Below are 15,178 nucleotides of genomic sequence, written 5' to 3'. Positions count from 1 at the left end.
AGCCAAGTGTAAAACCGTCTGGGCCTAAATGGTACAATAGTATTAAAAAAATAATTTGTGTTAAAGTACAAAAATTATTAATACATAATTAAATGACTATAATAAATTATTAATTTGTTAGACGGAAATAGTTGAATTAAAAGACATTGTATTATGGACAGGTAACACATGAGCTCATCAGTAAACAGCAGAGGAATCAACGTGCGCCCTGATAAGGCTAACAAGGCAACGAGTTCTCCTCATTCTGTAGCAATGCATTCACACACTCGTTCCTCTCCTCCACTCTGCTCCCATGGAGACGAAAAAACAGTTGGGAGTAACCTGGCGACCTCCGGTCTCTGTTTGACATCCAGTAGGAGGGTCCAGTGTTGATGAGAAAAGCCCAGCGGAGGAAACGGAATCCTCCTCTGATGGATCACACGCACTTTACAAGTTACCGCTCCCATAAGTCCGCACGAAGCAGGTAGAGAAACAGCACAGATCACGCTACTAAGTAACCAAAGGTAAGAACAGGCAGAGAAAACAAACATGATACCAAAGCTCTTTGTTGAGCTGCTTTTTTTTCAGGGGAAAGAACAACCTAACGCAGATGCAAAGCTTTTACTGGAAGGCTGACAAACCACCACATTCACACTGAAATACAGTCGGCACTGCAATACTGAAATTTCAATACAATTATGAATCAATAATGACAATTCACTAACACAATGTACGCTGTGATGTCACTGTGAAATCCGTCACTTTCTGACTCAGCCCTTTTGGATTTGATCACTTTCTGAAATATTAATCCATGTCAGTGAGTCTTAGATAGTTTCATTAACTACAATAAACGTTTTTCTTTTCACCAAAGAGGGGAACTTTCCCCTACATTATTTTGAACAACCTCCCCACCTAGTTAGTTGGTTAAAAAAAGAAGCATGCTAGTATTTTCTCTAATTATCGGAGCCTAGAAGTTAGAGAATTGTATTATTTTGTATGTAATAAAATGCAAAGACGCAAATCACCGGACATGTTGTTGTGTTCGTCTTGTAAATGTCCTTTACATGAAACGATAATGGAGATAGGTCTGATATAACTAATTCATATTGGGCAGAGAAAATATTCAAAGTAATAAGATAAACATTGCATTTTGCGTTATTGGTAGTTTTATTTTGGATTTCTCTCTGTCTCGTGTCCCTGCGTTAGCTGTACTTTCTCCCCCGGTAAGTTTTTCCCACCCTTGTGATTGTCTACCTCGTCTCTACCTGTTCCCTCCTGCGTCCAATCACCTGCACCTTCCTTCAGGTATTTAAGCCATGTGCGTCCGTTGTCTCGCCGTCAGTTTTTTGGCTTTCCCACGTGATTCCTGTCGCTCTGTGTCACCGTTTTATTGCTAAATTCTTGGGTTTTCCCTGCGACCTCTGACTGCGGTGCGTAGATGGTTCTAATGGCCTCGCGCCATCTTGCTTCCTGACAATCAGTCTTTTTTGGACCAAAGTTATTTTGTTTGAAACATTGGTTGAGTGCATGAAGCGTCACACGGCCAGTTGGCTCAGTTTGTTAGAGCGTGGTGCTGATAGCCCTGAAGGAAGTGGGTGCGACCTCCGTACTGGCCATAATTGTTTGTTGAATTCCTTGCTGTGGGACTGACGAAAGATTTCCTGAACATTTCCTTAATGGGAAAACAACAAGATCAATGATGAGGTCTAAAAGTACAGTTAGTACGCTAGTCTTCAGAAGTTTAGCTTGTCTTTCGGACGATCTACCAAAAACTAACCCCGCTTACCTGATTTATGAATACCGATATGTGCAGAAATGCCCATCGAGGAGTCTCGATGTCATTGTTTCTGCACACACATGCAACTGTGACTGCTGTTACACTTGCCCCCTAGACGAAGGTTACAAACTTTGTGTTCATTGTTATTAATCACAATTCTTTTGCTATAAACTAGTTTTGAGTAGGTTCCAACGTTGTTGCTACGATAACACCACCGGATAAGGATTTTACATCCTTTAAGTATATTATAGAAATATATTGATGATTTATGCCAATTCTGTTTTCTGCTGTGCTCTCGGGCACAATTAGCCAAACTAAAAGTGATGCAGGTCTTTACATATGCACCATCCTATGTGAGTCTTTGTTGCACTGCTTTAAGTTCTGCATGTCTCCTACACCTGTCCTGGTAATCAGAGGGGACAAATGGGTCAGCAATGAAGAATCATAAAAAGAAAATCTTGACATTGTTTTTAATGGTGGTAGTTGAGCATTACAAAGCAAGAGCAGACGACATCATTCAGTCATTCACAGATAAAATCCCTGATGAAACAACAATGCAGTTTATGGCTTATTAAAGCATGCTTTGTGAGCACAGATTATTTAAAAAGTTTTCCATCAGTTGTTTAGGGCAATTGTCTCATGGAGATCATAGTAAAAGTAATGAAATTCTTCACTGCATAAAATAGGGAATACAATAGAGGAAAAGATGTTCTTTTGCAAACCCAGGAAAACAAAACAGGACAAGTTAACAATAATTTCAATTAAATTTCAATTGCCATTACAAATATATACTGTATATAGAAACACTGTTTGCAACAGATTGTGTTCCCAGCACTGTAGTGGTGAAATTCGTTCTGATAACTTTCTCCAGTGAACATGCAGGTCCGGTGGGCATCAATCCTTTGTACTTAAAGAAACATTCCAAGTGAAAATGCTGTATTGTGTCAGCTTATCCACAATAATAAGATTCATGTAAGTCAGTATTGTACATGGTTCTGTGGCAAATGTGGGGAGATCGACAAACTCGAATGTCATCCAATGATTAGGTCAGTTTTATAGATGTTCTGAGACTCTCTCACTCAATTCAGCATGTGCTGCATACTGCACTGCTCGGGCTATCCCGCTCATCTTCACTCACTGGTTTACCCCTATCTGTGGACATACCGGGAAATCTGTAATAATAATGCACTTTGTGTAAGTCGTTCCTGACAGTTGCCAAAATCTTAGGACCTAAAATTCCCATAAACAATGTTATGTGCCCTAAATATCTATCGGAAAGTGTGACCAAGTCACCAATCGAATACTGGAGATTCCTGTTCTCGATGGACACGTTGGTACTAAAGATGAATTGTATGGAAAAGACTGGGTGTTGACAGACACACCACCATGCACAGGAGAGTTCGGTGTTTCCACAGGGCGTAGAGAAAGAGTGTTGACAAATAAATGTATTACATGTCAATAAACCATACTGAGTCTGTGAACAAAATGAAAACAAATTAAATGTGCAAAGGACTGCATCTCATCCAAACAGTTTTTTCATGAAGTTACGTAATGCGCATACATCAGCATTCTGCTATTAGATTTATAAAATGGCAAACACAGTTTCAGGCTTGATTTGTGGGATCACTTTTCACTCTAGATTTTTGGTCTTGTAAACAGTAACATTCAGAGAAGTCCCCCCCACTTGTCACCTGGAGAATGTAAAGATTTATAAGCATCAGTAAACTGAAGGGTTTCTTATCGTAACGCGGTCAATCAGTCACACAAAAGGCATGTGTATGAACAGAATCAAATACAGATTCTCTTTATGTGTTTGAAGTTGTGTGCTTGTGTATGTGTGTAAAAGGCCCACTACTCCATCTAAAGACATGCCTGTAAACATTTCCACATTGCTTTCTTTCTTCTCTTTACATTCCTTATTTGCTCACTGTAGTAACCGATAATTCAATAAATAAATGAATAAATAAACCTAATTAATAACCTATAATACATTCAGTACATCAGTTCCTCACTACTGGGAAACAAGCAGCACCCCTGCGGTGCGTGCACAGCATATAGTCAGTAACCACATGCACCTCGACGATCTCCAACAGGCTCCATGACGTTGAGGCAGCTTGTTGCCATTCCTCAGTGACATCACTGTGTTTCCGAGGTAACCTCCCCTCACACCGCCCGTCCCATACATGGCCGGCCCGAGTGCCGCCCACACCTGCATCTGCCCCGGGCTCACTGGTGACCCCGTGTGGCAGAGTTTCCACACCACGGGCTGCCTGTGGTCCATAAGACTTCAGAGATTGCTGCCGGCTCACAGCGCGGTGAGGGTGCGGAACAGCTGGGTGAGGCAGAAGACGGAGGCGGTGAGCGCGGTGCACTGCTTCGCTAGCAGCTTGGAGCTCAGGTCCTGGCAGCTGCGCTTGCTGCTGGCCCGCTCTGCTGCCAGGCAGAAGTCCCTGAATGAACGGGCCACATCCGCCAGACCGGCCACGGCCTCTGCGTTCCTTCGGTCACACCTTTCGCAACCAGAGAACCAGAGGCATATACCCGCCAACTCCACCAGGGTCCGGAAGCTGTCCGCCAGGGAATGGAGCATTTCCTCGGGGCTCTGGCCAATCCCCACCACCTTCTGGCAGCCCGACATCAACCGCCGTGCCTCCAGCTGGAGCACCCTCTTGTTCTCGGTAAAGTGGGCAGGGCAGGAGTCCCTTGGGTGGCGACATCCGGGGCCTGCTACGGATCTGTCCGCACCGCTCTCCAGAATGGAAAGGAGCTGGTCTACGTCTATGCGGAGTACCTGGAAACCTTTCGGGGGTTCCGGGTAGCGCTGCTGGCCGAGCCGACCAATGTTGTCCTTGTGCGTTTGGGGCAGGAAACGGTCGGACGGGTCAGATAACGGCGAGAGTAGAGGGCTGAGCTCAGAGGCAGAGGAGGAGAAAAGGTTGGAGCGTGGGAAGGAGGGAGAGAGGGAGGGGGAGGTGGAGAGGAAAGAGGAAATGGGCGGAGAGTTTACGAGAGGAAGAACTGCTGCAGAAGAAGTTTGAGCCACGGCGCTGCTCTGTGCGCGGCAGGAGAACTCGTAGACTGTCAGCTCCTCGTCAAAGCTGTCCCCGCTGCCGAAGCAGTTGGTATAGATCGTCGGACAACCACAAGCCTCCAGAGGCACCTGCACCTCTTCCACTACTGACTCACATCCAGACCCCAGCACAGAAGTACAGCTAAAATCATGTTTCAAGGGTGGGGTAGTAGCCGCCATGGCTGGGCTCTTTGTCTGGGATGAATCCTCACAGATAGTAAACACCCTGCAGCCTGAAGAAAGTGATTTTGGGGAGATTACATTTTTCCCTGTGGGCCTACAAAGAGCTATCAACGGTCTGTCGGTACTGGTCCGTCTTACTTTCTGTGCTTGACTATGAAAAGGGGGTCCTGGTCCATTTAGATTCTGTGTGGTCACCACTATCGGATGGGCGATAGCACGTGATTGAGTGGTAATTATATGACCTGGAATGTCTTCACCTGGACTTGTGACAGTCATCTTTGATTCTGGAGCTTCTTTTATGGGGCCAGGTGTGTCCATCTTTAGGCCTGAAGGGTCTCTTTGGAGGCCGTTCACTGTGGTGGCTGGAGGCTCTGTTATTGGTCCTGGTGAATCCTTGATAGGTCCGGTGTTGAGAGGCGGATGTCGGTGTTGGGGTTTGGGATCGGTCTGGACCGGCAATGGAGGGCATAATTCCTTTACCTCTGACAGTGCCTGAAAACTCTTTGCAGAGTTTATTTCCACAAAAAACTCCCCATCTACCTCAGATCCCGTAACTGTTGTATCTGAATCGTCTGACTCGGCTGATTCTGAAGCTGTGCCCTCTTCAAAGCCTATAGTTTGTGTGACGTCATCAACGTCTGTAACTTTGATGGTGACTTTGGTCTCGACTTTGTCCTTACTGTTGTCCTCAGCTGAACTGTGACGTACGTTGCCCATCCCAGCTTGGTTGAGGGTTTCCTGTGAGCGTGATAAGTAAAGGGGTAAATTCTGAATCTTCCCCCTGAGTGTGGAGGAAGATAAGCTACCCATAATGCCAGGGGAACAGGTCTGGAAGAGGAAGTGAGTTGGAGAAGGAGGCATCTTGGAAAGATTGTGTAATGTGACGGCATTAGCCTTCGCTAAGCTAGGACTAGCCAAGCTTTTTTTGCCTGGAGCACTTTGCATAGTGGAATCACTTAAGATTTTGTCCTCATTTTCAGTCAAACCCGAAGCAATTTCATGTGTAACGTCACATCGCAATCTGGTACCTGAAATAAATGTAGAAGATGTTGCACTTGTTGCAACTCCGAGCTTTGCAGTGATGGAGTTTATAGCTCGCGAATAGTCAGAATTTACTGAACTAATAATTGTAGGAGCTTCACTGTTAGTTGGAGAATTCTTACCCATTTGAGAATCATCGTCACTTCTTGTAGCCAAAGTTGAGCTGATGCTTTGCCTACCAGCTATAGCCCACTCATCCTTCTTGTCACTTGAACTAGAAATTAAGGAATTACTCATGTCGTCATCAGAAAAAACATTGTCTGAATTGGTGCTGTCTGTAACTTCATCGCCAACAGTCCTAGTAGAGCTAGCAACACCGTTGGCATCATCCTCAATAATACTGGCGCGGATGTCTAAATATAATTGTGCTTTGTCACTGTGTCTTTCTGGGATCTCTTCGGGATAAGATGAAGACATTTTCATTCCCAAGTTTTCGCCACTGACTTCTCCCCTCAAATAACAGTCACTTTGAGATTTGTGAAGCACTGGCATAGTAGGAAGAGGGGATGAGGGTGGAGGGGGTTGTGGTGAGTATGATGGAGGGTTAAACTTTTCATGCACACCTTCAAGCGTTTGTCCCTCTTCATCCATGTTTTGCTCATGGGCAATGAGATGGGGTTCTAAAAGGCCATTACTCCTCTTTTTAGTCGCATCCATCAAACACGAAGGTGGTGTATTGGCCTCTAGCTGCCTCTCTGCACCGATGATTGGTCTCTTTGAATTGGATGAGTTCCCTCTCAGCCCCTCTTTCTTCTCTTCCTTCCCTTTCCTTTCCTCCTCAGTGCTTTCTGGCAAAAACATATGATTAGTGAACGTCCCTTTCCCCAACACACCCATTGTCTGTTCCTCGCCGCCCTTCTCCTTCCCCTCAACCACGTCCTCTTGTTCCCGCCCTCCCTCTTTTCCGTCACCCCTCCGATCAGCACTTTCCTTTCCATCTGGGTCCACCCGGCAGCGGACAACGGTGATGGTAGGAGACGATGCCTTCGCCAGATCAGTGACTGATTTGAATTCCATTGCGTCAGGTTCCATCTCCATTTCTTGTTTCCTAGTCCTGGAGGTGGCCAGTGGATCTCTGGTCTGCTCAGGAGACCCTAAACCACAAGGAGACCCAGGTCTACGCGACTGGGATTTAGACAGGATGGGTTTTGACTCAAGCTGAGCCGGTTCCCCTTCAGAGTGGGTCAAAGAAGAGACTGTAGGACTGGGATTCTGGGTTTGCTCTGAAGGTTCAGGATCTGAACTCAGAGTGTGTGCATCATTTTCTTCTTCCATGAGGTTCTTATGAAGCCTAGTAGAGAGAATATCCTTCACTTCAGGATCTGGCTCTGGATACGACACCCTAGAAGTGTAATCAGTTTCCACGAAGGAACGACGCTTACGGGATCTTTTTCTGAGCTGAAACAACGTTTCTCTGCCTCCTCCTTCCTCGTCTCCTACTTTTCTGTCTTCTTCCTCTTTGCCATCTTTGTCTGCATCTGTCACAGAGACTCTGATGTCACTGAGGCTGAGGGTGCTGAGGAGGTCCAGTTTCATCTCTGTGCGAATATCTGCAACATAGTAAAACAATCTCAGCTTCAGCAATATTGTGTTGAAAATGGTGGAAGTCGAAATTCTAATTTTATCATAATAATGAATTGCAATGATACATAATAATGAGAGATGAGAGATTATAAAACACTGTTTGAAATCCTGTAGCATCCTATTCATAAGTCAGGAGTGCCCAAATTTTTCTGTCTTGCAGTCTATTTTTCAACTTTTGGCGATCTACCGTCCCCAACACAACCAATGCCACCTCGGTGTTCTAGTTGGATGAGTTAAATTATTCTGGTTCATAAGAATATTAAAATAACAATCTAAAAACTAGTAAAAGTCCTTCATTGAGCATTATGTGTTAAAGTTTGACATGCAATAAGAAAGTCAGTTTTTTTAGTGATTTGACCTCTATAGAAATGAAGCCATTAGGGAATTCTAGGGGAGAAATTCTGTAGTGGAACTGTTAACAATTTATTGGCAGAAAAATGTTTGAGAAAAAGGCCAAATCAGAACAAAGATTTTTGTCCGTGGTCACATGCTCGCCAAAATGGTTGGGTTTAATCTTTAACTTGCGTTGTATCTGAAGAATAAATAGTGAACGTATCTGTTAAATAAATTTACTGGTGTCAAATGTATAATATTTCCATCAGTAGAGTAGAACTATAAAGTAGCAGAACGTGGGAGGACCTGAAAATCGCACCTAAGCACAGTTCTTGGGTGTAATTGTGTAACTAAAAAATATCTCACTATAACACTCAAGAGTAATGGATGCATGACACATGTCCCTTCTCTGGCTGGAGAGCTTGATTGCATTGAGCTCCACATGCTCTATAAAGTGAATCTGTACAGACAGTCATCGGTACTGTTGGAGTTGTCATAAGTGTGGTCCACTTCTTTGTGAAAATTACATTTTATTAATCTTTAGTGCAACGTTGGCACTTTTGTGTAGTAAAACCACCAGTGTTTGGTGTTCAACCACCAGATGGCACCAAAATAATAGCCTGCACTTCCATGTGACCAGCCTGAAGATGAAAACCCAATCACCTCTTGGCGTGGCCCCCGAGGTAGAGTCTTCAGGTGAGGTGAAGCGGTCTATGGCGTCAAAGAACTCCTCATCCGAGCTGCTGTCACCGAAGCCAGGTGGCGGCTGAAGGATGGGGATGGGGTCCAGGTCGACTGCCTTGACCGACTCTTCCTCCCCCTCCCCCCGGTGTTCTTCCTGCTGATGATTCAGAGGGTGGGGGAGGCTGCGGGCGCTGTCGGGGGTGATGTTGGAGCAGAGTTTGTAGTAGCAGCGAGAGTCGCTTTGGTCGAAGTTAAACACAAAATCAATGTTGGAGGACGCGGACGTCGGCTGCTCTTTAAAACTGGCCTCGGTGTCCACGCTCCCTCTTTCACCCGCTCTTCTTGCCGACTTTCTCTTCCTCCTCCTTCGCACCTCTTCCTCCTCTTCGTCATCCTCGCTGGCCTCCGGAGGGCTCGGCAAGAAGTCCACGAGGCGGGAGAGCTCCGCGAAACACATGGAGCTGTCTTCGGGGAAGTGGTCACCTGAACATTTCTGGGTGCGGTGAATGCTTAGACAGGGGGACGGCGCCGCCAGGAGCTGGGGATCAGCTCCGTCCCCCGACCTCCTGCCGCCCCCTCCTTGCCTCTCCTGAGATTTGAGGTGGACGAGAGGATGGACGTGAGCCGGCGGAGGGGCGAGGAGGTGGGGCTGAACGTGCCATTGAGAGTAGGGGTGAAGCTGAACGGGAGAGTGGCTGTGAATCTGTGAGGGAGCACCGGAGTGGAAGGAGGAGGAAGAACACGAAATTAAGTCATCTTCCTCCAAAGCGTCGAGGGAGTCGCAGGAGGGGCTGGCGATGACACGAGGGTCGTTGTTCCACGAATCGGACGCTTCCGATAAAGACGGCTGCTCCTCTGCTGCTCGCACTTCGTCTCCACCTTCGTGTCCTTCTTCTCCCCCAAGTTCCCCGGAGTCATTGTCCGCTATCTCCGTCTGAGCTTGCGGACCGTCCTGCCCTCTTTCTGTCTCCTCATTGTGCACCGCGCCCTCGCTCTCTCTCGCTCTATTCTTATCCGGGGGAGACCTCTCCTTTTCCGTGTCAGCATCTTTCTCTTCCTTCTGCTTTTTATCCTCCCAAGGTTTAGCTCCCGTTTCTTTGCCGTCCTTGTTTCTCCTTCTGTTTCGATCTTTTCGTTTTCTTCCCTCCGGGTCCGACGAGGATCTGACGCGATGGCCGGGCCTCTCGTCACATGACACCAGGTTGACCAGCGCCTCCATGTCCAAGTCTGAGGAGGTGTCTGAGTCGCTGCCGCATCGTGACACATAACCTGGGAACATGGAACGTACCGGTGTGAGACTTTGAACGTATTGACACATTTTGTGGCTGAATACTACTGCGCATGTGTACCTTCCTCAGCAGACACTCTATGCTTCTTGGAGTTATGCATCCAGGGAAAGACGTTGAGGTTGGGGTCGACAAACACTCGACAATAACCACCGATTAGGCAGGACATGTCTTTGGCGGCCGTTGACTCCAACAGCAACGTGATGGGCTTCGTATGAGAGAGGAGACAAGACGATATGAGACGAGACGAGGAAAGTACAGGGATGTAACGCCAATTTCAGGAGTGGAAAAACACTCATCACATATCCTGTTGAATCCAAAAGGAGCATGAACATAATGAAATAGCAAATAGCTTTGAACGCTAAAGTCTAGACATTTTTTACAGCAGGGGGTGCATAACATAACCTAAAATCCACATCTATATGTTAAGTTAAATGCTAAACTAAATAAAAGATTTTGCATTCCACCTGTAGTGCTATTAATCAATCTAGATTCATTCATCAGTTTGCTTATTTTTGGCTTTTCTTAAACACAGTGAAACTATATAGCACTCAAGCACCACAATAATGCATTTGTGAAACTCAAAGCAATGTATCCTCCAAGAAATTTTGACGCTTGTCTTGAGAAGTGTCATGTAGGAAAGTCTTTTCTTTCTGCCGCGCAGGAGGAGGCGCTGATCTACTCATTGACGAGGGGGTCGATCATGTGACAGAGCGAGATGTAAATATCGATGGCATCCTCCTCCTTAGAGTTTCAACATTATCTTTATCATAGCAATGTGAGTTAGCAGTATCAAGTACAGCTGATTCCTTCCTTCTGCTAAATGAAGTGAGTTATTTTGGAACGCTAGTGTCCCATAATATTCAAGTTTTATTCATCACTACGGGTAAAAGGGAAAATCTATATTTTTATTTGGGATAAAATGTCCTTTTAAACTAAATAGGCTTTTTGATGTGTAAATTTAGACTTCCAGAAAGAAGCTAAATCTCCTGTGACCTGCCTGCAGGTGCATCAAATTGCCCCAACAAAAGGGGAACAAATAATGTGAATTAGTACACAATCTAATACAACCCACCTTTGTAGTCATGCTTGTAATGCTGATTCAGTTACTTCAAAGTAAAAGTCTTTGCTCTGTCAATTAGGGAGAGTTTTTCTTGCTCTTACCTTGATGTCCTGCAGGTATATTTTGACCAGGCTGACCTTGTCGGACTCAGGCAGCAGCTCGATGCGTGTGATGCTGCTGAACTCTGTGAGGGTCGACAGGATGCTCAGTTTGTGGTTGACCACCTGACTCACGCCGTAGCGCGCCCCCACCAACAAGGTCACCATCGACTCCCTGTCCTGAAGCTGCAGGGCGGTTGAACAGATATACATCATAGACAATGAGGAGATTGAAACTCAACCAGCACTCACCAAAGAATCTACAGCAGATACTTTGAAGCCCTACCATCATGGTGGCACTGAAAGATTTCCCTCCAAAGGACTTGAGCTCACTCAGCTCCTCCAGGTAGTTTACCCGGGTCTGATCCACCGACAGACCCTTCTGTTTGGGGTCGTTCAGAGATTGGCTCTTCTTCATGTGGTAGCCGATGGCCTTCCTTAGATCTTTCTCTCGCATGTTCCTCAACAAGGTGGATGACACAAAGTTCTCTATGCCCCATGTCTTCCTGGAGCAAACACAGGAACACAGACTGAGTCTCAGACCGTTAGAAAGATGAAACTGCATTCGAGATGTGGAAATTAAAGATCAATGGGATTGGAATACCATTTCAAACACTTTCTTGAAGATTAAATAATTTCCAATCTTGATATGCTCACTAATTTGATGCTCTCAAAACGACGTCCCGCCAAAAAGGTAAAACCACCACTTGTTCTATAATTTAAACTGTGCGTGTGTCTCTCACGTGATTGTCTTTAAGTTGGTCTTTGTTGACTGTCCACAGCTTGCCAATCTCTCCTGAATGTGCAGCGCAGCGAGTCGCAGGGCGGAGTTACACCTCATTTCTATTGCAAAGCGCTCCTGCAGCACATCGTTCACTCCCTAATGCAAACAAAAAGGTACAAGTGGTGAAATACAGACACAAAACCAGAAATAAACATGTCATTTAATTTGGCACGTCTCATTTGCAGTATTTAGGTTTATACTACTTGATTGCATGGAGCAGCATGGCTAAACTTTTTTCCATTAACAAAGGTTGTGAATAGCACCTGGTACCTACTACTGTCTGCGATACCAGGGGGGCAGATACTTTAAAATTGAGTTAAAACAATCTAGACCACTTATTGATCAGAGAGCATCATTGGGCAGCCTAATTCAGACAAACCCGCCATTTTTAAATAGCCAAACCACCACTGGCCTGCAAAACTGTGCTTCAACAAGTGTCGCATAAACGACGATGTCGCTGGTTCCAAAAGTGAGTCGACACGAGCTGAACCATGGAATGGAAATGGTCTTTGTTACAGAGACGAAATACAACTTTGATTTGATTTATATTAAGGTGAAATGTGTCAATGCAACAATAACTGGACTTTTCAGAGGGCTCATACAACTTCACTGAAGGGTACAAATGATCACAACAGATTTGTGTTATGAAGACTCCGCTTGGAGATCTACCTGCAGGTAGAGATACTCAAAGGATGTTGGGTCCTCCTGTAGCAGCGTCTGCAGGGTTCTGGGCATGAAACAAACACGGAAAAGACATCTGAAGTCGTGGGCCTCCTTCTTCTGGACCACCTGAACACAGAAAAACACACAAACACACAGTGCCTCAAATGTATGTCTTTGAATTCAGTTACATGCACTGTCATAGTCACGGATTAAACTCACTCTCAGATGGAGATTAAGTGCTCATTGCAGATGTAGATATAAGTAATGCACAAGTTATTAGTGTGTGTGTGTGTGTGTGTGTGTGTACCTGCTGTATCCGCTCCTCTTCATGTAGCAGCAGTAGTTTGGAAATGCTGTGCCGCTGCTCCAGCACCAGGGAGAAGTGTTCAATACGGCTCAGAGAAAGCTTTTCCTTGAGAGTCATCACAATGTCCTGATGCACAGAGAAGAACATTACCTCTTGTAAGACAATATTTGAAGACATCAGGAAACATAATTGCTGAGGTGAGCTAATCTGAGGTTTGTAGGTCTCAATAGAGCAAGATAAGCTCTGAGTAGTTGGCGAATCAAGGAAACGGGTGCAAAGTTTATATTATACGGATAATAACGGAGTTTGTTTTTAATAATCGGACCGTACATTTAATATAATTGATGTTATATAGTTATATTTTAATACAAAGCTTTACTGCAGACTTTGCGCAACTTCATCAAGGTAAAATAATAATTTTAGTTATTAAGTATTAAGTATCAAAGAAAATACCTCCACTTCATTTCTGAACTTTATTTATAGAATACGGTATACAAAATTATAATAAGAAAAAAATATCAACACGGTTCTGTTTCACTACTTTGTACCTTGACTGTGGTGCTGGGGTCAAATTTAAAGGCCTTGGTCTGCCCGTTCTCCAGATACACCTTCAGAACATTCGGCAGGAAGAGCAGCGAGTTGCCCTGCAAAGCAGACATGGGGTCAAAGGTCAATGGTACTGCAAGTGTTGTAAAACTTCAGGTGCTTCAGCCGTAACAGCCGTCCAGCTTGAGATGAGATGGAGTTAAGGCGAGAAAGCAGTTTGTGTCTGTGTGTTTGAATCGGACAGCAGGTTTATTCGGTCTCGTGCAGAGTCCGTTAGCATCGTTCCTGTTCACCAGGCCTGATTATACAAACAACTTAACACTCAACACTGTGCTTTTGGGGGCTCTTTTAGATGAAGGCCTGTGTCCTCCATCTAAAAAGGGCCCCCAAACAGCTATGGATTTATTCGAATGGTCGATTGAAGTCATTGCACACAAATGTAACCCAGGAGCGGTGAAAAATAGGCCATTTAACTGTATACTACTTATCTTCTCACTTACTGTGTACTTCTACAGCAGATGAAAATATTTTTATATATTGCGAAATTTACCTTGCCGAAAATGTTGCTTGATACATTGCGGATTGAGACAAAAGAAATGTGTGTAATTGTCAGGATCCCGCCAGCTTCAATCACTCCCCCCACTCGTTCACAGTCCCCTGAATTCTAATCATCGTCACCTGCACCTCATCAGCTCACCTCCCTTAATATTTGGCTCCTCTTCACACACTCAGCGTCTGGTCTCGTCTCTACAGGACTCCACAGACTCCAAGCTACGTTCCTGAAATCCCTACTGGCCGATCCAAGATAGTCTCCTCCAGTCCGTAACCGGGAACTCTGACTACCCTCCTGTTAACGTCCCATCCTGATCTTCTGCCTGCCTATTCCTCAAATCTCCGTCTGCTTCCATTATAGTGTCAATAAACCATCTAATTCACCTCACGGCTGTCTCCTGTCCCTTGTTTGTGACAGTAATATACCCTTCAATATCAATATATGGTCAAAAATGTAGGACAGATCTGAATCAAATTCCCAGGATATTAACAAAATAATGATGTGTTTCACTCTGCTGTCATGAAAATAATATCGCTAATCCTCCAATTGTGGATTTCAAGATAATGCTTCGAGCTTCATGTATTAATGTCAGCATTTTTGCAGTCTCTTCATCGCTGCACACAGATCCGTGTTTTCTCTGGTGCTACTTATGAAGCTCAGGCCTCATAATACGCATGATATATCTTACATGTGTGTTCCAGGCACATTGATACATTTAGCTTTTAATAATTGGTGGAATAAAAACAGCTGCATGGAAATGCCTCCAATAATATGATTCCCTGTTATTATAATTGAATTCTCTTCTGCATTTGTACCTACAAAAAAATAAAATTGTATGTCAAAAAAACAATTCAAACGCAGAGAAAGATAAGCTTTGCCTTATTTTCTGCTCTTTTTCCAGAGTTTCTGCTCCTCATCGTGCTTGTTTCTGTGTGTTCGGCCTGTTTGCTGTGGTGAGTCATCTTAACCGTTCTTCTGCATTGACACTGAGCTCTACTGCAAAATTAATGTCTGTATGTTTTGAAGTTTAATGGAGATCTTTCAAATTTTAAACAACTCCTCCGTTGCCGCCCCCCCCCCTCCCATCTACCCCCACCCTTTGTTCTCTACCCTTTTCCCTTCCCGATGCTTATTGTCCTGTAATCACAGACATTAGGACTCGAGAATGAGGCAGATATCGACCCGTGTTTTCTCTGTGATTAGTGATGGCCACTCTAGCTTCTGTGG

General features: G+C 44.8%; 1 protein-coding gene across 3 annotated transcripts in view; it reads right to left on the bottom strand.

The window, feature by feature from the left end:
- Positions 1-2,212: 2,212 nt before the first annotated feature.
- frmpd1a (FERM and PDZ domain containing 1a) overlaps positions 2,213-15,178 on the bottom strand; it is a 29,106-nt gene continuing 16,140 nt past the window's right edge. For 2 of the 3 annotated variants that reach the window (XM_040187172.2, XM_040187173.2), the window contains 9 exons: positions 13,401-13,496; positions 12,853-12,978; positions 12,552-12,671; positions 11,842-11,978; positions 11,385-11,604; positions 11,102-11,284; positions 10,001-10,145; positions 8,631-9,920; positions 2,213-7,600 (listed from right to left, as the gene is read on the bottom strand). In XM_040187172.2, coding sequence (XP_040043106.2) covers positions 4,062-7,600; positions 8,631-9,920; positions 10,001-10,145; positions 11,102-11,284; positions 11,385-11,604; positions 11,842-11,978; positions 12,552-12,671; positions 12,853-12,978; positions 13,401-13,496 — 5,856 coding nt within the window. In that variant the 3' untranslated portion in view covers positions 2,213-4,061. Of the gene's footprint in view, positions 7,601-8,630; positions 9,921-10,000; positions 10,146-11,101; positions 11,285-11,384; positions 11,605-11,841; positions 11,979-12,551; positions 12,672-12,852; positions 12,979-13,400; positions 13,497-15,178 lie in introns of those variants that run through there. The other variant, XM_040187175.2, reaches the window with a different exon arrangement.

This window comes from Gasterosteus aculeatus, chromosome 9 (genome assembly GCF_964276395.1).
Source record: "Gasterosteus aculeatus chromosome 9, fGasAcu3.hap1.1, whole genome shotgun sequence".
NCBI lineage: Eukaryota > Metazoa > Chordata > Actinopteri > Perciformes > Gasterosteidae > Gasterosteus > Gasterosteus aculeatus.
Note: the sequence above shows the minus strand (reverse complement) of the source record. Positions and strands in the feature narration are given on the sequence as shown.